Source organism: Falco cherrug, chromosome 2 (genome assembly GCF_023634085.1).
Source record: "Falco cherrug isolate bFalChe1 chromosome 2, bFalChe1.pri, whole genome shotgun sequence".
Classification (NCBI taxonomy): Eukaryota; Metazoa; Chordata; class Aves; order Falconiformes; family Falconidae; genus Falco; species Falco cherrug.
Window position 1 is genome coordinate 76,072,687 of NC_073698.1, and position 23,995 is coordinate 76,096,681.

At 47.5% G+C, this 23,995-nt stretch overlaps 1 protein-coding gene across 4 annotated transcripts; it reads right to left on the reverse strand.

Moving 5' to 3' along the window:
- Positions 1-1,093: 1,093 nt before the first annotated feature.
- KCNE1 (potassium voltage-gated channel subfamily E regulatory subunit 1) lies at positions 1,094-19,972 on the reverse strand. Of its 4 annotated transcripts, XM_027804479.2 has the most exons (3): positions 10,599-10,840; positions 9,115-9,337; positions 1,094-3,867 (listed from the first exon to the last, which is right to left on the reverse strand). In XM_027804479.2, the coding sequence occupies exon 3, from the start codon at positions 3,813-3,815 to the stop codon at positions 3,435-3,437; it is 381 nt and encodes a 126-aa protein (XP_027660280.1). In that variant the 5' UTR covers positions 3,816-3,867; positions 9,115-9,337; positions 10,599-10,840; the 3' UTR covers positions 1,094-3,434. The 4 variants fall into 4 exon arrangements, with proteins under 4 accessions (XP_027660280.1, XP_027660282.1, XP_055559235.1 ...); XM_027804481.2 differs by lacking the exons at positions 9,115-9,337; positions 10,599-10,840 and adding an exon at positions 19,688-19,972; XM_055703260.1 differs by lacking the exons at positions 9,115-9,337; positions 10,599-10,840 and adding an exon at positions 19,509-19,641.
- Between the last annotated feature and the right edge of the window lie 4,023 nt (positions 19,973-23,995).

Below are 23,995 nucleotides of genomic sequence, written 5' to 3' on the forward strand. Positions count from 1 at the left end.
TTTAAGATTCTTCAATCTCCCCAACAAGCAGGAAATCGGAAATCATGAGCTCTGTGTGATGGTAATTATATGGCAGGTTTGTTGCTAGCCTTTGGTCTATGGCAAAGATGATGAGCGGGTGAACTAATCACGCATTTCTAGGCACTCCTTGGCCAGTGAGTGCTCTTTCTCTTATTACATGAAGTCAGAGATGGGTCCCATGTCAGCCATCCTGCATGAGTCAGTGGTAATGACAGAGGAAGCGGGAGCTGTGTTTACAACCCCTGGAGGATGCTCAGCAATGCAGGCTGCAGCTTAGCTCACACTTTACATTTCCAAAACTGTTATTACATAATCCAGAGCTATATAGAAAGAGATTTCAGAGCCTTTCTCACAGAGTGCACGCAGAGAGACCTGGCTGACCTGAACCCATAAGATCTCTTGATAGGTACTCCTACATCTCCTGTGATCTGAATGATCCTTTCTAGCCTTAAAAAATCTGCATCAACAGAGCATCCCATGAGGGCTATCTACCCAGCCGATGCCTTGTGCAGAGCCACGGGACTCGCAGTGGGCACAGGACCTTCCTCCCTTGCTGGGCGCACCACTACCCCACAGCTATTTCCCCCCTTTTGCCAAGACCAGTGTAGTTTCTGGGGGGTACAACAAAACCCAGGCTCCCCAGGGACAGGTGCTGCTGGGGCTACAGTGGAAAGCTGTGCACCACGCATGCCCAAAGGCTGCAGCCAGGATCACTGCACTGAACGCCAGAGCCAAGCTTGCCCCGGGTATTGCAAACCCTGGGAGTTTACTTGAGGTGAGGAATTTGTTCCTGACATTTTGGTATTTCTCCAGATCTAGGTGTACTGAGAGATATCCCAGCACCCAGGCCTGGTCCTGGTTAATAGGGTGTAGAAAAGGGACGGGTGAGTGGGTGCCTGTCAGATAGTATTAGCACTCTTTCTGTGAGCTTGTGAAACAGGTTAGGAGAAAAAAAAAAAAATCTGAGGCCATGTTGTGGTTCAACCCCAACTGGCAACCAAGCACCACACAGCCACTCGCTCACCCACTCCCCCCTGCCCCGCGGTGGGATGGGGAAGAGAATCAGGAAAAGGTAAAACCCATGAGTTGAGATAAGAACAGCTTAATAACTGAAATAAAGTCAAATGTAATAATAATGATAAAAACAATTGTAATGAAAAGAGAGAGAGGAATAAAATTCAAGGGAAAAAAACCACAAGTGATGCCCAGTACAGTTGCTCACCACCTGCTGATTGATGCCCAGCAAGACCCCAGGCAGTGACTGGTGCTTCCTGGCCAACTCCCCCTCAGTTTATATACTGAGCCTCTTCTATGGTATGGAACATCCCTTTGGCTAGTTCGGGTCAGCCATCCTGGCAGTGTCCCCCCCCCCAGCTTCTTGTGCACCTCCTCACCGGCAGAGCATGGGAAACTTGAAAAGTTCTTCATTTAGAATAAGCACTACTTAGCAACAACTAAAACATTGTGTGTTTCCAACATTACTCTCATACTAAATCTGAAAGAGCACTGCACCAGCTACTAAGAAAATTAACTCTATCCCAGCCAAAACCAGGACAGACCACAAGTGCAGTTTGTAGTTCATATTTTGTTGCTTTGTACAAGTGAAAAAATAGGGGTAAAAAAAGAGGACTGCAAGAGAGGTAATGTGAAAGCCTACAGTGGGAGCCTACAACTGCCAGAGAAAGGTGATTTGTAGTCTGGTAGCACCGAAGAGCATTATGACTAAGGCACAGTGGTTCCCCTCTTTTTTAAATAAAATGGCAGATCTGGAAAAAAAAAATAAAGCGGAAGCCAACTCATGCTGACAAACAACAAATAGCAATAAAATAAAAGTAAATTTATTGCAAATATCTACACAGGATCTATTAAAATGAGGTGGCCAACAAATGCCTAGACCCAAAATACCTGAAAACACTTGGGGTGGAGAGAGAGCTGCAGGAGGGAGCCCCTTTTGAGAGGCTTAATGTTCAAAGGTTTTAATGTAATTAAGGGGCATTTTTGATGCAAGTTTAAACATTGTCAGCAATGCTGCACAGGCCTGCCTCTGGAGAGCCAGCAAGCAAGAACATTTGCACCCTCACAGGGGAAGGGAAATGCAAGTAATAAACGGATTGCATGGTGTGATCCCAAAAGAGCAGTGCCCAAGCTGAGAAGTCAACATTTTTCCAAAGCTTGGCTTTGGTTTACATTCCTCTAGAGGAAAAAGTGACTGGGATAATTAAGCTGATGGAGATTCTCCAAGCTGTTCAAGACACTGAAAACATGCATCTTGTCCTCAGCTTAGTGGTAAGCACCTTATAAATATCTTTAAAAATACCCTGCATTTTTAATTGTCCTAAGTATTCTGGGAGCACAAACATAGCTGGAATATTACTTAAATGAAAGTGCAGTGCTAAAGAAGTACCTATGCATGGAAAAGGGATATGCTGTGACTGGTATCATGTGCCTGTCCAAATACTTGGGTAGCTATCTGCCCTCGCCTTTGAAGTGGCTGCTCTGCACGACTTTCTTTCAAGCCTTTCCCACTTCTCTTTCCTCTCCAGAAGCTAAAAATGGGATGTGTATCTGCAGAGCAGAAATAAAAATCCCTTCCTACCCAGACCATTGCTTCTTTGATCCCAAACAAGAAAACAGCCTTCAAGCTGGCGAGGCTGCTATTTTGAGTAACACAATGTCCAGGGGAGCCGTATTTCTCCCTTTTAACAGAGGCAGATGATAGCTGCTGCCGCAGAAGCAGAGTTCGGCTGCCACCGTGCTCCTGCAGCTCAGCAGAGAGGTCCAGTTTGGGGGACCTGCTAAGGAATTAAGGACAGTCACTAAAAAATTTCCCTCCAAAGTATGCATTTTCCCACAGAAATGGTTTTCAAAAATGGGAATATTTTTCTAAAATTTTATCCCAAAGAGGTATGTGATTCTGAAAAAAGTAGGCATCCACAACCTTGCAAGATTTATAAAATGATCATTCTATGGTGGACAAAAATGAAAGTGAAATATTTCAGCTACTTTTTCACAGAAGAAACTGGTCTTACTTGAAAATGATTGTCTAAACCATACTTGGCAGTTAACACCTCTGTAGCTTGCGTTTGATCCAATTTGGTTTTAATTACATTGACTACTGCAAGTGTTCACAGTGGCAATGCTGACATTTGGGTTTTTTGCTAGTGAAGCTGATGAGTCCATAATACTCCCTCTGTCTTCAGCCCTACAGTGACTACAACAAGGTACTGGTGACCAGACACTTTTGCAGCACCAGGGCCATCACAGACCCATCAGCTTCACCAGCAGTTCACAGTTATTCAGCCTGACTGAGGCCGCTGCCTGCAGCTCTGCAGGCAGGCAAGAAGCTGGCCTGGTTCATACCAGGTATCGGTTGGGTTGTCCCTGTGCAACGTCCAATCCTTTCTCCTGTTTTGCTAGGAAGACTTTGCCTCAGGAATCTGCATGCTTGGCTGCTCCACAGCCAGCTGGTTTTCAAAGACACAGCACAGCTTGTAATTTTCTATGAGCTTGGCTTGAAAATACTGCCTGTCCTTCTTGTGCCAAATGTCTGAGGCAATGTAGGTGGTGTAGGGGTCGCGGGAGTCCTCCAGCCTCCTGGCGCGGATGTTGGTCAGCATGACTCCCACGGTGAAGAAGCCGAATAGGCCAATCATCAGGAGCACGTAGATGATTTCCAGGCTGCTGCTGGCACTTCTGACCTGGGCAGGTGCTGAGCTATTCATCTGCTCCAGGCAGTCCTGAAGCAGCTTGGAGAGGAGTGAATTCAGGGCTGTGTCATTAGACCGCACCAACATCTTGTTTTTCCACACTTGTCCTTCACACTTTTCTTCTTTAATTATAGTTTAGCTAGAAAATAATAAAAATAAGGGGCATGCCATCAGATAAAGGCACAATTCCCACCATCTCCCTTTACTGGTTGCCCAGTGAGAAAGCTGCCTCGGGGCTGGTGCAAAGGCAGGGTGGCTGGAGGGACCTCTTCGTCTCCTGTTTCCAAGACGGTCTAGCTAGGCTGGGTCCATCCCCCATAAACACTCGCCTTAGAAAACCTCCTCAGTCTCCACAGATGGTCTGTCGCAGTGCGCAGCTGCCCCAGCTGTTGGCCACGCACCCAGATAGCTCACCCAGGCCTCCCGTGCTATTTTAAGCCCATGATTCTCCCCTGAGCCCCCACAAGCATGAGAAGTGCCTCACTCCCACCCTGCAGCAGCTGCTTCTGGCTTTGAAGATTGTCATCATTGCTTTTGTCAGTCCTCTCTCCTCTACGTTCAGGTTAAGGATTGAATTTGGAAGCAAAACTTCTGTTCAGTGAGTAGAAATCGCTCAGTACCTGCAGCAAGCTCCAAGCTTCTCCTGTGCACCCCATTAGAGTCTTGCCTTTCTTCTGCTGCCTTCAGCGATATACACCATGCAAAACCGAGCAACCAAACCTCTGACAGAAATTTATCCCACACAAATTTAATGCAACTTCCCAGTGGGCATTTGCCCAGGGAGTGGGTGCAGAGGGACTATACAGTAGCTGCCTACCCAGCAGTGGAAAGGAAAAGTATCTCCCTCCATCCTCCCTCCTATAGGCTACCAGTCCTTCCCCAGACAGTCCATCACTTTCCCCTCCAGACTAAATAATTATGCAACCGGTGGTTTATCATCTGATTAGGAGGACTTCCACTAGCATCACTGCAAGTCAGGAACAGGGCAGGAGATGGTAACACCAAGAAGCACCTGGACACCCAAAGCCCCCTAGCCACGGCACTGTGCAGTGACAATCTTATACAAGAAGATGAAGGGTCCTTTTCTGCTTTCCAATGTCAGCTGTAAATCAGTTAACAAGAACAATGCTATCAGCACTGCAGTCCCAAAGCCTCAGCAGCCTGGTAACATGACTGACAATCTCACTGCAGTGTCTAATTTAAATGCCTCTAGAAAATTAAGACAACAGCCTCCCTCTGGTTTTGCCCTCAGCACATCTGAATGAGGTACTGTTATTCAAGGTGACTTCTGTGACAGCAATCTTCTGATCATGTAAGATGGCTGTCAGTGCTTTCTACAGTTTTAAATCTGTGAGACCAGGCCAGCACGTTAGCAAAAGCCTCTCCAGCATACTTACCTTTTGTTGTTTGTTGTTTTTTTTTTTTTTTTAAGAGGTACTGTATTATAAACATTTATAATACATCAAGAATTAAATGAACCCTTGGGCAGAAAGCCACTGAAAAGCCTAGGCAGCAATTACACCCCTCCGTGAGGGCAATGTTAATGATGCATAGATGCTGTGCAGGACCTCTGCATGGGAGGGAGTTTAGCTGTGCACACAGCCTCCAGCCGCTGGTAATGACACTGCAGTAAATGAGATGCATCTGGAGGCTTCTTTGAACGGTCTGCACCTTGGTATGGCATAAATGCTGTAGAAGGAGACGTCAAGACAGAGGGAGTGAGAAGAGGACACTGATCTTATGCCCTGCCATCCCTTGTATGAAGAGCAGTTGTTTACCTGGTGTGTTCTGTGCTAGCAGGTGCTGTTGGCAGCTGAATGAAACACACAGTTAACGTAGACATGAATATGATCAAGCAGTCACACAATTTTAGTCTGAACCCTTTTGCTAGACCTCCCAGCTGGGCAGTCATGGAGACATGGACAATGTCTCACTGAAAGTCAGACCCTCAGCCCAGAATGATAAATTCTGGGGAGAAAGCCCTGTTCTCCTCACCACACAACCCTGGGGGACCTGAGTGACACCAGCCCACACCAGATGACATCAGACTGCTTCCCCTGGCAGGTGTGTGACCACCGGGAGCCCAGGTCAGGCTCCTATGGTCTCCGACTCTCCCTGCTCCAAGCAGGCAGTTCCTGCGATGAGGTGCCCGGCCAGTGGGAAAAAAATGAGCATGCCTGAAAGCGTGCCTCGGTATTTGGGCTTTTAATAGAGCCGAGCCTGGGGGTGGCAGAGTGAGACAAATATCGCCAGTACAAAACAATATTCTGATCCAATGTATTTCTTCAGTTGCATGAGTCAAAGCTACAGGAAACAACATCTTGGCAGCTTGGGCTTAATACTTAAAATCTATTCACATTTCACAGCTGTTTTCAGATCCTTTAAAAAGGGAAGGAAGAGAAAAAGAAGTGTAAACCTTTATCTGAGATTACTCCTCCTAAGCATGTAGAACATGTCGACACTGTAAAGTGTAAAACTGCAAACAAGTCCTTGCAATAACTTTAAGCCAAAACAAAGAAGAATTTCACTGGATCTCTCAACTTTTCCCAGAAAGACAGGCAATCATTTTTTCTAATAATTATCAGTAGCACTGAAGACACTTCAGATGCTGATGAATTGATATTTTGAGGATGGACAGCCTCAGCTACCTCCCTGTAGTCTTTTGAAATGTTTTGGAGGGTTGCAAAGTATTGCCCGCTTCTGGGCTGCTTGCACAGCGGCTGGGCTGGAAGCCGGCAGGGAGCTCAGCAGCCCCATCTCCGTAACCACATCAGACAGCAATAACAGGAGAAATTAAGGGAGGGAATGGGCACACTCCTGTTCCCCAGGAAGTCTCCTCCCGAGATCTCAACTAGCCCAAAGACCTCACCCACCACTGCACAAGCCCTGTGCCATTTCATACTTGCTGCAACAATACCTTACCGTTGGTCAGATTCTACTGTCTGTGCTGTAGCTCCTCCCTCCAGAGACCAGACCACACTGCTCCTCCATCCAACACCCTCTCCCACAATCCTCAGTGCTATTTAACCACTTAGCAGGAATGAGATACAGCTGCACATCATCCATGTCAATCAACCCACTGCCGCTGACACAAGGCCACAGCTGCATGTTATCAATGCTAATCAACCCACTGCCTTCATTCCTCTACACATACTGGGACCAGTTTAGAGCTGGAGTGCACGGGACTGGGAAGAGCCACCTGTGTCATTGGCATACTCCATGACAGATAGTCACATCTCACTATCCCAAAAGCTCTCTGTTTTGACCATAACCACAGTAGCTTTCTGCTCCCCACTACCTCCCCAGACAACTGCTGATGGGCTGACAATTACCATCAGTCCCCCTCGCGGGGCTCGCCTGAGGACCTCTAGTAAAATCATGCCCAGCCCAAAATCAACATCCTGGTTTACCCAAGCTACAACCTGATAAGCTGGGAACTCACCTGGGATGATGGTCCCCATCCTACACTGTCCCACAGGAGGTTTCAGAGCACGCCAGGAGGTGACCTCTCCTACCTCTCCTGGGAGGAGCAAGCACTCAGCAGTGAATGTCCCATGTTAAAAATTACCTGGGGCAAAACTGAATAGTTCAGCAACTTTTTCCTTGGCCAGTGATTCAGAGGGAATTCCCTAATGTGGTCAGCAGCCTGGGCCACATCCAGCTCTCAGATGCATTGCTGCTTCTCCGTCCATTACACTAAGTACAAGTGACAGATCTCCAATGCAAAAGCAATGGGCTCAGTGCAAGTTGCCTTCCAGCACATGGGTTTCCCAGCAGTGCAGGTGTACTGCTGCCATCGCCCAAACTCATCTTATGTCAAGTGTCAATGATGACCTGAACCACTGCTCCATTGGCCGTGGGCCATGGTGCTGAGCAGCACCACTGGAGGCGGCCCTCACTCACTGACCCTTTCCTCACTGTCATCTGTCATTTGCTCTCTCTTGTGCCATGGGAATCTCATGGGAGGTGGAGAGGGACCTCCTTTGAGCGATATTTTCATGGACAGCATGGGTTTAGGATGGCAAGCAAGATGCCACAGGCAGGTTTCTGGAGTTGAGGAACAGACAAAAGCAGGACTCCAGGAGACAGATCTTCACCATAAGTGTTTCTGTGTGGTCAGATAGGTATGGCCTACAGTTTCTACAGTCAGTGAAGAGAGGAAAAGCATCTGAAGGCAGCTTAACCACCCCTTCCAAAGCATTTTAAAACATTGCTTATACAGGAACAGGTTCTCAGCAGGTGTAAAAACATGCATTTGATCTAACTTCAGTGAAGATCCAAGGATTCTAGTCAGTGCTTTATTTTCTCTGTCAGCTGGCTGTCATTGCTTGGGATGCCTTTAACCTGGACATTGCTCTATGTAAAAGTTTCCTTAGGGAGTATTTACACAGGTGAGCTGCTCCTTGCAATAGTGACACTCAACCGGTGGGGAAAAAAACCAAAACCCACCACCCCTTTCCCCAAAGGCCCCTGCATGGAGAAGAATGAGTCCTACTCTGCTTATTCCTAAGCACACCAGAGTGTGCTCACGCTGCTCAACCCCCACCCCCCATAGGAGTACTTGCTGCTCCGCCAAATCTCTGTGGCTTGGGCAAGAGCTGTGGGGCACAGCTGAGGGAAGGGAGACCTACAGATGGAAAACAGGTCTCTAGAAGGAAAAGTGAAAAATAAACCTCTGGCAGCCACTTTGTTCATGGTAGTATGTTGTCTCTTGGGGTGGAAGGAAAACTGGCACAGCACCAACCCTGAGAGCCACCTTCTGAAGGAAAAGAATGTTATGATTGTATTTTAACAGTTAACAGGGAATCAGGGAAGAAAGCTTTAAGCCACTAAGGTCCCTTGGTTTAAAAAAGGACATGTGATGGAGGGCTGTGATGGCCAAGCTCAGGGAAGACCCAGTTACTCCTGGACCTATAAGGCAGGACATACTGTGGGACTGGTGGAGGATGGAGATGCACGGTCAAGTGGTGTGGATGGGCTCCATGCACATTGTGTCTATCTGCCATCTCAGAAACCATCCCTGAGCATGGCTGAGGCCGTGTCTCTCCAGTATGACCATGATATGAGAGCCCTACTCGTAATCCTCATCTCTTGAACTAGAGCTAGAACTGCAAAATGCAACTCCATGACACTGCCTGTGCGATGCGGAATCTGACCCTGGTTGGGTCTGAAGAGAAGCCAAGCTGTGCTGCTGGAGAGCATCTCTGTGTGTCCGGGTGCTGAGGCAGCCGCACCAACTGCTGCTAGGGAGTAGGACCATGACGGGGATATCACTACAGAGTTGTAAATTGACATTTGAGTTCAAATAGAGCAATTTGCAGCTGCAAAGCATCTGGCATTTAATAAAACTGCTGTCTACATTATAAATATCAGAAGTGACTTATACCTGGCTGGTTCCCAACAAAGGCAATGCAGAAGGGGTCTGTTGCTCAAAAGCAGGCTGGGGGCTCCTCCGTGAGCCTGGATGCTGCTGTCAGTGGAATGCAACCAACCTAGCTGGAGCCACCAACTCCAGCACGGTCCTTTCTGCCCCTGAGTTGGGTTTATTTCCAACAGCTGATCTTCAGTGAAGCACACACTGCAAGATGTTGTTGGGTCCCAGTCGACTGCTGGGGTTTAAAAAGAAAAGAGGAAATTTTCTGTCATGTAATGTACCTACGGGTGTGATACTCATCTTTGGAGCTCAATGGGAATTTTTCCTCAACCACTAGGTGATCAAACTGATTTGCTTTGGTTAGCTATACTTTTCTTCGCTGCTGAGGTTAAAATGTGATATTTATCATGTAAATGGGGGTGGATGTTAAATAACAGATGCTCATCTCCTAACACAATTTTCCCAGCTCTCACAAATCAAAGGACCTATATTCTAATTTATACTAAGCAAACATCTCCAATAATCTCTCTCTCACATTGCTGCCAGAAGCATCAGTAACCAAGCACCAGAAACCAAGGGAGCCTAGAGGAATACATACCTTCAGAATATACAGTACTCTAGCCACTTCTCGTGAACTGATGACACACAAAAAAGCCTGTGCTACGCTAGTAGCAAAAGTGAGCACAGCACATTGCCCACCTCCCCACATTTTCTGCCAACAATGTGCTTCTCCACCACCATAAAGCAATGAATCTGCTGACTTCCCTGGCTCATTTCCCTGGCTGTTTGTTACAGGGATGAATAGGTCAGACAACTTTCTGGAAGCCAGAGCATTGCACAAGGTAGATCCGTTTCCTCCTTCCAGCTCCTGGAACTTTTGGAACAGCACAGCAACCAGGACTCTGTGATCCTGTCAGAGGTTGGACAACAGCGCAGCCCAGAAGCAAGCAGGGATGTATGGATAAATTTGAAGTTATAGGCAAGATGCACACACCTTCCACAGTCACCACCTTTCTCTAGAAAACCTGTAGCCTCTCCCAACCAGTCTTAGGGCTATCCATTCTTACCCACCTGAGCCACTTCAGGTCCTTGTGCCACTTTAAAAAGCAACTCTCATGCAGTGAGGCACACTCATTTCTGCCCAAAAGCATCAGTTTTATCAGATGACAAGACTGAAATTTAGTCCTCTTACATGCACGGTATATGTATCATACTACTTTGAAGTGGAAAATCCAGCAGTGCCCCCCAAACAATCCGCAACCAAGTTTATCCTCCCAGATGCAGCTTCCTTGGTCTCATACTCAGCCCAAAAGAGCAGGCAAACACTGGCACATCTTTAACAGCACATAAACCCGGCAGGCAGAGCCCCAGCTCCCCCTGTTCCTCCATCAGTTCAGCTCTGTGGCTCGGCAGCTCCGTGGATATTGCAGCCTCACAATTCCCTGCTACCCTCCACTCTCACCCCCAGCCCCTCTGTGCCGAGTGTGGGTACAGACCTGGCAGCAAAGCACGTCTGGGTGCAGGGCTCCAGCCCCTCCTGGGGAGAGAGAATTAGGAAGATGTGAGCCCTGGAAAGCCCCCAGGGTAATATCTCTGGGGTGTAAGTGGGCAGAGGCTGGTTCCTGCAGGGACAGCAGCTGAGCTGTCACTGTCCCCAGTCCCCAGGATCAGTGCAAAAGGTAGGAGCCAAACAGGAAAACACCCAGAGTCACCGGGCTGGGGGAGGGCAGGAGCCCGTGGCGTGGGTGCCGTCAGCCGGCCTCCCGCTGCAGGTGCCGGGTCCAGCCCTGGGCACACAGGTGGGAGGTGCTGAGGGGGCACGGGGGCAGCTCCCATGCTGGCACCTGTGGGTGCCACGGGCCCCAGCACGGCAGGGTGCTAGCAGGGCAGCCCAGGGGGGGCAGGAGGAGGATGCTGGGGTGTCGAGGCATCACCAGTCCTGCTGTCCTGACCCCACGTGAGCTGCCCTTGCACCCTGGCACTTCCCTCCCCACTGCCCTGCAAGCTCACACACACAAACACACCATGCCCCACGCGTCCTTGCGTCTAGACGAGGGACCAAAGCTGTGCAAGTAGGCATATATGGACACATTTGTAGAAACAGCAATAATGCCAGCAGAACCCCTTGGGATTAGGAGCTGTGATGACGTAAGATAAGGTCCCATCTTCCAGTGTCATTACAGTCTTTGGAGTTTGAGAAAGAAGGGGTGAGCCATTTCCAGGGCTGTCCCTTGAACCCAACACAAACAGCTCGCTACAGGTGGCACTGGCTAACTCCTATCCATCACGTAAAAAGGGAAAAAAAAAAAAAAGCCAAAACAACAAAACCCACAAAACTAACCTGAAAACCTATTTTTCATTAGGAAAAAAAATGTCACCAGTTAGCCAAAGGGAGGGTTCGTTAAAGCCCACCTGGAACTTATAAAATTAATTTATTAGCTTTGCAAGGAAGCTGCATTTAAACTCATTCAGAGGATGCCAGTGATGTGGGATAGCATGCCCTCAGCATCCTGGGGTCTGTGGCAGATCTGCACCAGTGTGTTGTGTGGCCCCCAGCAGTTCCCTGCCCCAAGACTGTCAACAGCCCGCTGCAAGTTGGGACAGGATGGCCCCTCGTTGGCTTTACTGGTGCTGTTGCTAGGACAGCTGCCGGAGAGAATTTAGACAGTGATTGAGGCATTGAAATGAATGGATGACAACAGCATCTTGATATTTTCTTACATGCCCACTTTCAGGATTTTTATTCTGTATTTTCAATGGAGTGGGAGATGTAGCCCATTTTTTCATTGCCCATGACATTGCTGCATCCAAATGAGGGAGCAGGCTGTTAACCAGACAGGATAATTTCCCAGGCTGGCTGTAGGCAGAGATACCTACAACAGCAGACTGCACTAGAGGAGGGGGTGGGCAGCACCAGCAGCTTCAAAATCCAGTTTGCTTCTGGTCCAGCTCCTGCATGCTCAGTTTCTTTCCTCCAGGGCAGCAAAATTAAGTTTCAGTTTGGTTCTAGGAAGCCTTGAGCCAGATCTGGTACTTCTTGCTTTCATGCACGCCCTAGCACCCACAGAGCATCCTTCTTTGAGATTTTTTAGTTGCATTTCAACGCCCGCCACAAGGCATGGTGCTTGTAGGGCCAAGGAAGACGGAGAAGTTGAAGTGATGGCCCAAGTTCAGAGAAGGAGTCAGTGGCAGAGTGGGGCTGCTCCCTCAGCACAGAGGAAGGTGTTTCCCTTCCCCAGGAGGCACCAGCCTGAAGCTGAGTACAGACACCAAAACACTTGAATAAAAAGAAATTGTGTGCCTGGGTGCATGATCTCATCCAAATTGCAGAAGGATGTCCCAAGAGTTTAACCGAACATGAGCATTACCAGGAAAGGATGCTGTGGTAAGAATGGGCTGTGGCTACTTAGGAAAACTGCACTGCTCGATTAAAAAAAACGATTAAAACCTACAGCAATGCAGAAGGATCAATAATAGGGTTAGGGCAGCAAAGGCTCGCACCACATTGGGGCAGCTTGAGCATGCTGAAAAGTGCCTCTCAAACCTGGAGAGGGTCTAAAAGGGGATGAGAGAGGAGGAGGAGGACGACGACGACGATGGGAGGAGAGCATGCGTGGTCAGTGACAGCAGAGAGGGAGCAGTCAGGCCCTGCTTCTTCCTCATAGGGTGAATATGGGACAAAATTAGATCATATCGCTTCCTGGCTCAGCCTTCCTCTTCCTTCCCATGGCTGAATACCCAGGAACGTGGTGGGGAAGAAGAGCATCGCTTTGGTGTGGAACTGGTGGCTACATCCTTCCTTTGGTAGAGGGGCAGGCGTGGGGAGGGCTGGTACTGGCAAGCTGGGCACTGGCACCCAAGGAAGGCACCTTGAGCCAAGGCTTAGTGGCAGCAGCCCCATGTCTTGTCCCCTCCCCAAAAGGCAGGGCTCTCCACTGGCACAGAGGATGACAGGCCACAGAGGGCACTTGAGAAACATCACATAAACCCACGCTGGGGCAGCATCAGCAAACCCACGCTGAAACAAGAAAACAATTTTCCCTGGGGAAGGCTGGAGCACATCACAGGGAGGAGCAGCTGGTGGGTGACGAGCCCCCTGCCACCACCTGGGCAGGCAAAGGGTGGGGTGTCAACCTACCATCCCAAATGGTAGGATGGGCACCTAGCAGGGAATGACCCTTCTGCAGGGTGTCCCTTAGACCTTCTAGAAACACCATTGTGCCTCTTGCTTTGTTCCTGTTATATCACAGGTATTCACAGTCACATTCCTAAAAATCAGCAAGAGATCTATGAACAGGATCCCACTGGCTAGCATCTTCTGATGGGGAAGAAAAATGTAATACAGTGACTAACCCCTGCTTTCCCTTGCTCTGTGGCGTCCTTGCACCACTGAGTGCTGGGGTGACCTCTGGTGAAACTGCTCCAGCTGATGCAGCTGCAGAGGGGGTAAGCCGTGTGCCTGGGTAAGCCAGAGCAAAGATGATTTTTAAAAGATCTCAGTGTCTGTGTGAGACCTCACTTCCCCTGCCATCACACCAGCACGGCCCCGCTGCAGCTGAGAGGAAGATTATGTCTTCGTTGGGCAAGAGCGGATTCATTCTTCTAGAAGTGCCCATGTAACTTCTGTTTGACTTTGGTGGGACCTGAGAGTGCATCTGACAGGGAGATTATTGTTTTTATATAGCAATATACAAAGGCTAGGTTCAGCACTGGATAAATGACTCCAGGCAAGAAGGTTTTTTTGCCCTCCCGTATCTGTCAGTAGCTGAAGGTTTCATTTTCTTCAGCACAGTGACGACATGTAGAGTGACGGGATCCCTCAGAAAACAAACGCAGGTTTTCTCTGGAAGGTGATAAGGGACATTTCACAAGCATAGGAGCTTGCAGATCTCTTGAAACCATATTCCTGGTAGAGGTGTGGAGAGGTCTTTTGTTTTTAAAATTGGTTTTACTGGGGGGTTTTTTGAGGAAAGAAATACTGAAGTAGGTATGGGGAGTAGAGAATATAGTTTAGTCTTTCAATGAATTGCTGCTTTTTCTCGGAAAGGTTACTGCTGTGAGTTTTGCACATAAATAGATGAAGTTTAACGTGTTTCTGCCCAGATCATGATCTTTGGCACTTTCCCATACATGTCATGCTAATCCCTCAAGATCAGGGGAGATCACCAGAAAGTTATGAAAACCTTTACTTGCAGAGTTTTGCTGGGGTCTCAAGCATGAAACAAAAGGGCTGCTCAGGGCAGCCCAGGGGGAGAGAAGTAACTCAGAAGGTGCCTTTGGTCTCCTCTGGTCCCACAGTGACCTGAGCTGGTAACCTTATGGCAGGCACCAAGCTGTGGCTGCCTACTTGCCTCTGCTTCTTTAAGGCCAAGCCAAGGGGACGGGAGGAAGACTGGGGCTTTGACTCCAGCTCCATCCCCCATCCCAAGAATGTCTTCCCACCAAACAGTTATGTTGCTAAAGGTCTTGGCTGGCCCCTTTGGGATGTGATGTCTGATTCAGCCCAAATGCTGTAGAAGTGACTTTGAACTGCTGGTTATCCAAGTCACCTTAAAAAGGATGGGCTTTCAGGAAAACTACAGCACTGGCTTTCTGCAAATGAAGCTTGAGTCAGACAGTCAAAAATAAAAGCACTTCAGAATTGCCCATTACATTCAGCAAACCTGGCCAAGAGGATAACACTAATTCACTTGCTGATATCCCAGCACTAATGCAAGCACACCCAGCTCCTAAAAGCAAGGACATGGACCACCTGCTCCCCCACATTTGCACAACCTCTGCTATTATGCAGCCACAAAATAAAGGTTTGCTTGGCTGCAGCAGCAGGAGTGATGCCACAGGTCAGAGATGCAGCTGGCACAAGTTGGCAGAGCTGCAGCAAAGTAAACAGAGCTGTGTGGATTTACACCAGCTGGGAAAACTGGCTTGCGGTTTGCAGCCTGCCATTGAAACACAATTTAGACTGAAAACCCCCACAATGTTAAATTAAAAATGTGCTGACACCTGCAGCGTTTGGAAGAAATGCTGGATGGAGATGCTTCCGACCCCCAAAACAAGGTTAAATGCAGCTCCCTTACTGAAGGGTAATTCATGGATGCCGGCAGAAGCACAAAGGCTGGAGTGTTATATTGTTATGATGATGATTCAGATGAGTCATCTCCAATCAGCCAGCACTCGTTGCTTTAATGGCCAGACGGGAAATTCAGTTTAGCAGTGACCAGTGCTGCAGTTTATTCTGACTGTTCACCAGGTGTTGTGGGAAGGCTATACCATTAACTACAAATTCACATCCACTCCAGACTACGCCTCCTGAGAGCAAGCCATGTTTATCAGCTCCTGCAGTACTGTTGGGCTGGCCACATCTCCGAGATTTAGGTAAGAGGGGGAAGGTGAGAATCTCAGACATATTCTCCCCAGGAGCACAACTCCTGGCTCACGCCAGTGCGCTCAGCAGCAGATCTCCTCGGGAAGCCCCTGGCCAGGGTTGGCCACCTCCAAGGCTCTGCAGGAGCCAGCGGTGCTCACTTGGATCACCATTTTGGTTAAGCACACTAGAAGGCCCCGTTTTCCTCTACTGGTGTGCAGGGTGAGCACTGTGGAGGTCTGCATTGCTTGTGCACAGCCAGAAGGAGCCCTCTGCTTCAGAGTCTCTGCACACTTTTTTCCCGGGTTGTCTAAGGGGTTAGGTACTTGTGTCCTGTCAAGGATTACAGAAAGGTGGGGTTATATGCATCTTTTGAAATAAACAATTATCTTGAGCAAAGTACAGCTAAAATAGCACTTCAGACGTATTTTGGGGGAGAATTTAAAGATGCTGTCTGAAGATCTCACTTAAACCAAGTGGAATTACAAAAGCTATATATTCATAAAAATAAAACACTATAAGAAAAGAACCTACGAAAACAATGCAATGGAAAAGCAACACAGACCCCTCCATACTTTGATGTCAGGGTCATGCTAACACTAATTAGTGAGTGGAAAATATTGTAAACTTTTTCCTCCTTTGCAGTACACAGAAGTTGAAATACATGTCATATTCCATTGAGAAATCAAAATGGCATTTTTCCAAATATAGCACACACAGAGATTCAAGTTTCAGGAGGTACTAAGTAAAAAATGAGAGCATATAAGTGAGCAGGATTCATTGTCACGTGTTCCACCCAACCACATAAGGACAAAATAATATGGAAAACCCAAAAAAAACCCTGTTCCCTGCTTAGATATAAGGTTATATCTGCAATTCACCATGCAGCCTCTGCTGCAGCAGTAAGTCAGAGGCTGTCAGATATTGTTCCATGCCCATCACAACCCAATCTTAGCACCGAAAAGGACACAGCACATCTGTGCAGCAGGAAAGCGGTCACTGGTTGGTGTCCCCTCTCCCTACAGCAGGGCAGCACCCCTGGTTGAGTGGTGGGTTCCCAAACGATGCCCCTCCTCACTACCCTGTCCCTCCACAGTGCCCAGGTCCCATCCCCTCCCCTTGCAGGGGGAAATGTGGGCCTGATAAACCACAATCCCGACTCAGGCAGGTGGCAAAATTCAAGGGTTATACTCACAAAGCCCACCTAATCAAACAAGATCCCCAGTATTGAAAAGCCTACAGCCATTACATGATAGAATCTTAAAAAAAAAAACAACACACCCCCCCACCCCCATCCACCAAACCTGTGTGGGCAGCAAAGGGTTTGTACTGGCAGTGACGCACAAAGAACCATGGCATTGGGCAGGAAGGGCTTTTGGAAACCACCACAGCATCACCACACTGTTAGAGGTTCATTCATCCTCCCAATGTTTAAAGTATTGAAAACTTAACAGGTTTGCATTGTTATCCTTTGGCAGTATGTTGCTTAAGCAAAAATAACATTGAACCTTTGGCTTTTCCTCCACTGAATCCAACCACTTCAGAGAACATTTTATACCCACATTTTTATCAGCAGATCTCCCAATACACTGAGAAGCAGAGATGCTTTATGCTAACAAACAGATTTCAATGGCAGCACTGCCAGAAGAAAGAAAGATCAAAGATCCCCTAATGGTGCAGAAAGAGGAAGCTGACCAAATGCCCACTGTAATCTCCCAGGAATTTTTGCTAAATTGCTAGGTAAGGTTGGAAAACAAGGGTCCTCTCTGTGCTAGGAAGGACATTCTCAAAAATGCACCTATTCAGGAAAAGACCCAGATCATGCGGGGAGGAAAACCTTGTATCCTGAGAAACAAAAGTGAAGAATACCTTTCCATTAATTTAGCTAAAATAACAAAAGCTATATGATCACACTCTCGCCCATGCAACCCACAGCTTCCTGTGCCTGCACATCACATGAGGTCCAACTTTGCCTGTGTTGTCAAGGAAGTCTTTCAGAGCTAGCACTATTCCTGATTTTTTTTCCTCTTTTCTTCTTCTAAGGAAGCTGCATGTTTAACAGTGTGAGGCACAGATAAGCTTTACTCCAGAAGCAGCCTCACGTATCTTCCTGGTGTGCTGTTTTTCCCCTTGAGCAAACACCAGGCGCAAGCAGTACGAGCAAATTGCCACCCTTCAGAAACTTTTGAGATCCTCTGTGTTTCTGGTCCACTGACCCATGACAGAGCAAGAGGGCCAGGACGACCCCTGGGATGCACTTTCTCTGGATGTGTAGCTATGCCCCTGCAGCCTTCACTGACACACTGGCATGGATTTGCACTGTCCTGAGCATCTCATCCTCTCCTTACCCCAATTTTGCATGGGTTTCACCACATTTGCATGAGTAAATTTTCTCCCAGTTCAGTGTAAGGAAAGTCAGACCTTGTGTATCACCTCGAGGGTGCAGCCAGAGCTTTTGCAGTCGTTCCCAAAATACCTTTCTGAGCAGCAGCAGAGGAACCAGATGATCAGCCTGGCAAGGACAAGGCAGTGGAGCAGGTCTCTTCATCACCCCACCCCGACAGCTCAGCCAGCACAAAACCTGGCTGCCAACATCCCAACAAGGCTCTGCACAACAAAAAGGTGTAGCACCTGCTCTTCAGCATCTGTCCTGCCCTCCTCTGCCTCGAGTGAGTGCCGGGCACAGCCTGACCCTCCGGCCACCCTGGCACCCCACAGCCTGTTGGTACCTCTCACACCACAGCTCTGGGTTCCTCATCCCTGCGATGTGGAAGAGGTGAGCAACAAAACTGCCTGCTGCTCAATCCTTCTGTGGGTTAAGCAGGAAAAGCTTTCTGTATTTGTAAACTAAACCAGGCACCCAAAGTAAGTGTGAGCCACATCACCCGTATTTTCTTCAAAAGAAGTCATCCCACAGGGCCCTGAGTGAAGTGTGAATAAAGTCCTGTGAAGTGGGCCACAGGACCACTGCTCAGGCTGTGTAACAACTTCTTTGTAGCCTTATAAACTGAAGGGCAGGATCAACCCTTGGTTAGTACGTGAGGTTAGTACACACAGATGAACATTCTTCTCTGATCACAACCAAGCAGAAGGAAGTTAAATCCTGCAGCTTAGGAACAGAAAGTACAGAAAAGTCAACCTAAGAGTGGTTTTACTCCACCTGGAGCCAGCATTTTCTGTCACGTTCGTCTTGGCTTTCACGCACATTTCACAGAAGAAAAAGCGAAAGGGTGTGGGCTGACTCAGAGGACGCTAATATCAGACACTGCGCTCACCACCTGAAATGCCTTGAAGCAAAGGTACAAGCCGTGTTGCATTTGTTCCAGGAAACCTTGACCAGCTCCGACATGCAAACAGCCATAACTTGTCAATTCCATTTAACCCAATATCTTAGGTGGCCAGAGCACCCGTTCAGGCAGAACCTGTGAGAAGCTAGCATCAATCTAGGCAGCCTTTGGCACAGCCTCTCAGCTACCAGCAGCCACAGCAGGTGCTCCTTGTACCGCACCACATGTTGTTAGACAAATCTTTATGTCTCGCTGAAATTAGAGACAATAGTGACCTACATGAAGTAAGAACACATTAAAAAAAACCCAAGGCATTTTTCTTAACCAAAAATATGCATAGAAAACAAAACAGAGGTAGCATTGAATTAGTATGATTCTGGTTGGAAACTCCTACTTTGCTGTGGTGCTGAGCCCATTCGTTCAGTATCACGCAGTACCTCTGGACTGTAAATGCACTGAAAATGAGAAGACCGTGACCACAGACTTTTCTACTCCTATTGCAGCTGTTTCTGAGCTCAGATCCATCCCGTACAGCATCTCACACCGTGTCCATCCCTACAGCACCTGAGCACCATCAGCTATACTAACATGGCTGCTACCCAGCTTGTCCTCTGGTCTGGAGGAGAAATACATGCTGCAGAGGCTTGAGCAGCCAGTGCCTGCTCAACTAGTGGACAAGAAATCCCAGTTTACCAAAAATCACTAATTAATTCTCCTTCCTTTCAAATAAAATCAGATCTTTACTTAACACCTACCTGCAGTTAATGCCCCAAGTTCCCGGCAGACTGCTCAGTTGCAGACAGCAATGTGGGGGGGTTAGGAGCTGAACATGCTGGCCTGGGGGGAAGCAGCCTGCCTGCACACATGAGGCTTAACTAGCCTTGCTGTGGGCTGAGGCTATGCAAACTCAATTAATCAGCACTTAAATCCTTACCTCAGAGCAGGGCCTGCAACACTGAGGTGAGGAGGAGAGCAGCAAAATAAAGCTTAACACAGAGGGTCTGCTGCTGGACTGCTCTGTTCTTCAAGGCAAGTCCTTCTCTTCCTTATCTCCATCAGCATCGTGTGTTAACTGCAACTTCCTTGTGGCAGAGACCTCATCTCTTGATTACCTAGAAAACCTCTCAGAGAGTTTAGGTGTGATGTAATTAGAGGCAATGATGATAATAATTAATTAATTTTGAAGTTATCATCTGTCTTCAGTGCATTTAATGAATGACAGAGACAGAACCTCCCAGAAGCGCCAGAGGCTGTAGCTCCACCTAATGACATTGCTAAAAGCGAACCTCAGATGCATGCTGGAAGAGATTAATTGTGGTAGATAGGTTGTCAGCACTCCAGTCAAACTTTTATTGTCAGTCATTTGGAGACATGAGCCCAAGGCTACTGAAAAAGACAGAGCTGGAGAATATATCAGTTAACAACTCACATGGCTAGTAGTCAAAGGCAGTGATGGGGAGAGTAATGCTGAAGCATAGCCCAAAAGTTTCGTTCTAGTCCACTGAAATAAATGCCTTGATGATTCACAGTATCTATACTGCCACCCTGAAAACCCAGCCCCTCAGGGCTGTCCTATTTTTTTGTGTGTGTAGACATGAAAGAAAGAAAGGGAGACAGAGATTTATCAGTTGTGCAAGTTCAGCAGAAAGCTCGGGAGAAAGAACCAACTCTCTGAAGTTCAGAAGACTGTCTGACAGTTGTGATCGTGAAAGGCACACCCACATAACCTGGCGGCTTTCTCAGAACCATGAAACATTTTTATTCTACACCATCAGCTCCTAGACCAGCAAGAAAGCAAGAATCTTCTTGTGCTACCATCTCTGAAGAGGGGAACTGTTGGACAATAAAAGCTTTGTCCTGCTTTCACCATCTATAAAATTTCCCCCTGTATGAAAAGTAAACCTAAGTCAAAAACATGTGTACAGGGAACAGAAACGTTGCACCTCCACATCACCCGCCGGCCAAGCATGGATGCTGTGGATCAGCGGGCTGGGTGCCACCCCTGGTGGGCTTCCCACCGTGCTCACCAGCCCGGCTCACCAGGGCCACCACTTGCTCAGGCCCCTCACTCTGTACTCCTCCTCTTTGCCTGGTTTTCTTTTTATATGTATATTTATACAAACATGTCTTAAGTATGCACACAGAGACATTTTCTCCACAGACTGCATATTTTCATTACTTTAGGCCTTTCTTTTCCTCCTAGGCAAACAAGCCTTCCCAGGTTTTCAAATTCCCTCCCACTCAAAACAATAAGCTAGACACAGAGTGAAACCGCCCCTCCTTAAACCAGGCTGCCATGCATTCTTCTTGCTTTAAATAAGGGACTATTGCTAAACTTATAATTTCCATTCTTTCTCGGTCAACAAGCAAGACTGAAGCCCACACTGGTTCTGTTTAGGCTGAAAAAGCAACCTCTATTGCCTGTGCTTTGCTTGTTGCGTGCAGTAAGGCACACTCAGTCGCAGCTCAGTGATAACACCACCTCAAGCAAATGGTGAGGTGACCTTAATTGCAGTGTTTGTAGAAGGGTTGGATTTCATTACGGAGATACTTGAAAAAACTACTCTATTTTCCTGCTTTTAAAAATTCCTGGCTGAACCTATGCCTTCTCATTACTGAAAAGCAAATGTCCTCAGAAAACGGGTTGCCAATAAATGAAAAGCTGATAGCTAATAATAGAGTTTCAGACCCAGACAAAAACATTTGGGAAGACCCAAACTTACTATGAGAGCAGTTCTTTCATTGAAAACCTAAACTGTTACAAAATCTGTGAGTTTTGAAAAAGTCATCATTGCAGAAGCACCATCTTCATCAATACGTTTGAGCCCTGTTAGCTTCCTGGCCAGCCATCCCAGGCAGCAATGTGCCGTCCTGGGCTCAGCCTGCAATGTCTTTTGCAGACACACCCCAATGCAGCAAAATCCAGGGATTCCTTGTTGTTGACTCCTGTTGGTCGTCCAAGCCCAAATCCTCTGTCACAAAGATGCTCAAGTGCAAGATGCCAAATGCTCCGTCTTACTAAGGTGAGATACATGTGCCAAACAGCAGGTTCATTTCATTTAAAAAACTGTATATAGTTATAACAAACATTTTCCCCAAGCAGTGGCATTACTAGACCATGCTGTTCATAATGCAATGACTAACAGATTTACTAATTTTAAGCCTACTTTGTTTGTTCCACACTAGGAAATGGAAAATGTGAATTCCTGTCATTCAACTCTTGCACCAGATATAGTACGTTATTCCTTCTGTTTGGAAAGTTTCGTTTCCAAACGCCATCCGTTACTCAAACTATATTAATACAACACATTTACCATCCAAATAGTTTCCAGCAGATCTCACCAAGGGGATGTTTTTCCCGGTGTTATGACAAAGCTACACTCATGTCAAAAAGCTCCGCACAGCATCACCTTTTAACCCAAATGCTTTTTTAAAAAGTGGGATTCTTGTCTATTTGTGAGTTTTAACTGCCAGAGATTCGCTACCTGCGAGCATCACGGGAATGCTCTAGACAGCAAGGACCACCGGAAACTACTCAGTTTGAGCACCTTAGGCTGGGGTATTTCACATGAACCAAAAGCATTTGGTTTGAGTATTGCAGAGCATTGCAGGTGAGTACCCAGCTGCCTGTCCCCATCCTACACCACCCCAACAGCAGCTGGGCTTCTCTGGGTGGTTTTCCTCCGTGGTACATTGAAGAGAAAAAATGAAATGGTTTGAGATGCCCTGTGGTGAGTCTTTGGGAAGCACCATGCACGCCCTGATGCACGGGACAGATGAGGCTGCCCCCAAGGCCGTGCATCGTGGGGTGGCCACCCCACTTCCCATTCTGGCTGCAGGCACCTCTCACCAGCTCAGCCACCACTCAGAGTCTTAGTACCATCTCTGTTGTGCGACCAGAGGCAGGTGGCCTTGGGATTATCCTTGCCCCTCTAGCACCAGAAGCAGCAGGTCTCACCCAGCATTGCAGAGAAGGAGAAATCAGGTCTTTGCTGTGCATTGCCCCTTGCCTTTCTGTCCTTAACCACGTTCCCACGCTGTGGCATCAGGAATGACGAGGGGCTTGTCTTGGTAACAGCTGGGAGGTGGATGAATACCCGAATTACTTTGCTTAGAGGCTGCTGTTTGTAAAGCCTTTTCCACCCAGCTCTGCTTTAGCAAAGTTGATCTTTAATATCTTTAGGGTTTCTTGTGCTGCACAAAACGTAATAATGCTTCTGATGGCAAATTAATTAAACATGCTGACAGCCTTGATTTAATTTTTGGAGATGAGACAACCTCTTGAAAAAAGTAAAATAGAAAAGTGTACCTTAAAGTACTGCTTTCTAGGACAAAGCAGTAGCATGAAAACAATAGTTTTGCCTACTCTATCACACCTCAGTTCATTTTGTCACTTCATCTCAAGTTCAAAATTAACCACTTATGTTTCCACAGAAAAATGTTTCCATGGTTTGTTTCCTTTTGAATCTCATCCAAAAAGTAATATGGACAATTATATCATCAATAGGTGTTCATGATCTAAATGCAGCTGCATCACACTAGTGAATAAACCAGGACACCAAAATTGCTTAAAAGTAACAAGAAATAATTCAAATTGACCCAGTTCCTCCAGTAACAATGACAGAGCAAGTACCTATCTGGCACATGGAAAAATAACCAAGATATCAACGCTTTCCTTTTTAATTAAAGCTGCAACATCCAAACCCTCCAGTGGGACCGACGACCTCTTTGGCTGGGTGCCCTGCAAATGCAGCACCACAGCTCCTCCCCCAACACCCAGCCAACAAAACCAGCGATGTTCCTCATCCTTTGCACCCCATCACCTGATGCCCTACCAGACACTCCGCTCATGCATGAGAGTCCCTCCCCTCCACAAAATAAGCCCCTGGTGAGCAAGGGCTGCCCAGACCTCCCCCCTTCCTGCAGCAGCACAGGCAGGTTTCAGCAGAGGTGGTTTCATCTCTGCAAGGCAGGGGACCCTGACAGTTTTGAAGGGCAGATTCATGGCGTGGGAAACCTGTTCTACCTCCATCTCCTCTCCAGCATATGCAGGGCTTGAGATGGGAAGGGGGGGGAGGCACTGCTAGGTCTTTCAGTCCCTGATGCTCAGGGGAGCCCCATGGATCTGGAGATCCCTGTACCACTGCTTTCGCTATCGCTGCTCCCAGGCAGCACCAGACAGCACTGCAGTAACTCACAGAAGCATCTTCACTAACAAGAGGAGCATCCATAACCAGAAGGG

Bases quoted from the DNA above. Each gene is read 5' to 3' on its own strand.
- KCNE1 (XM_027804481.2), bottom strand. From the start codon at position 3,815: ATGTTGGTGCGGTCTAATGACACAGCCCTGAATTCACTCCTCTCCAAG.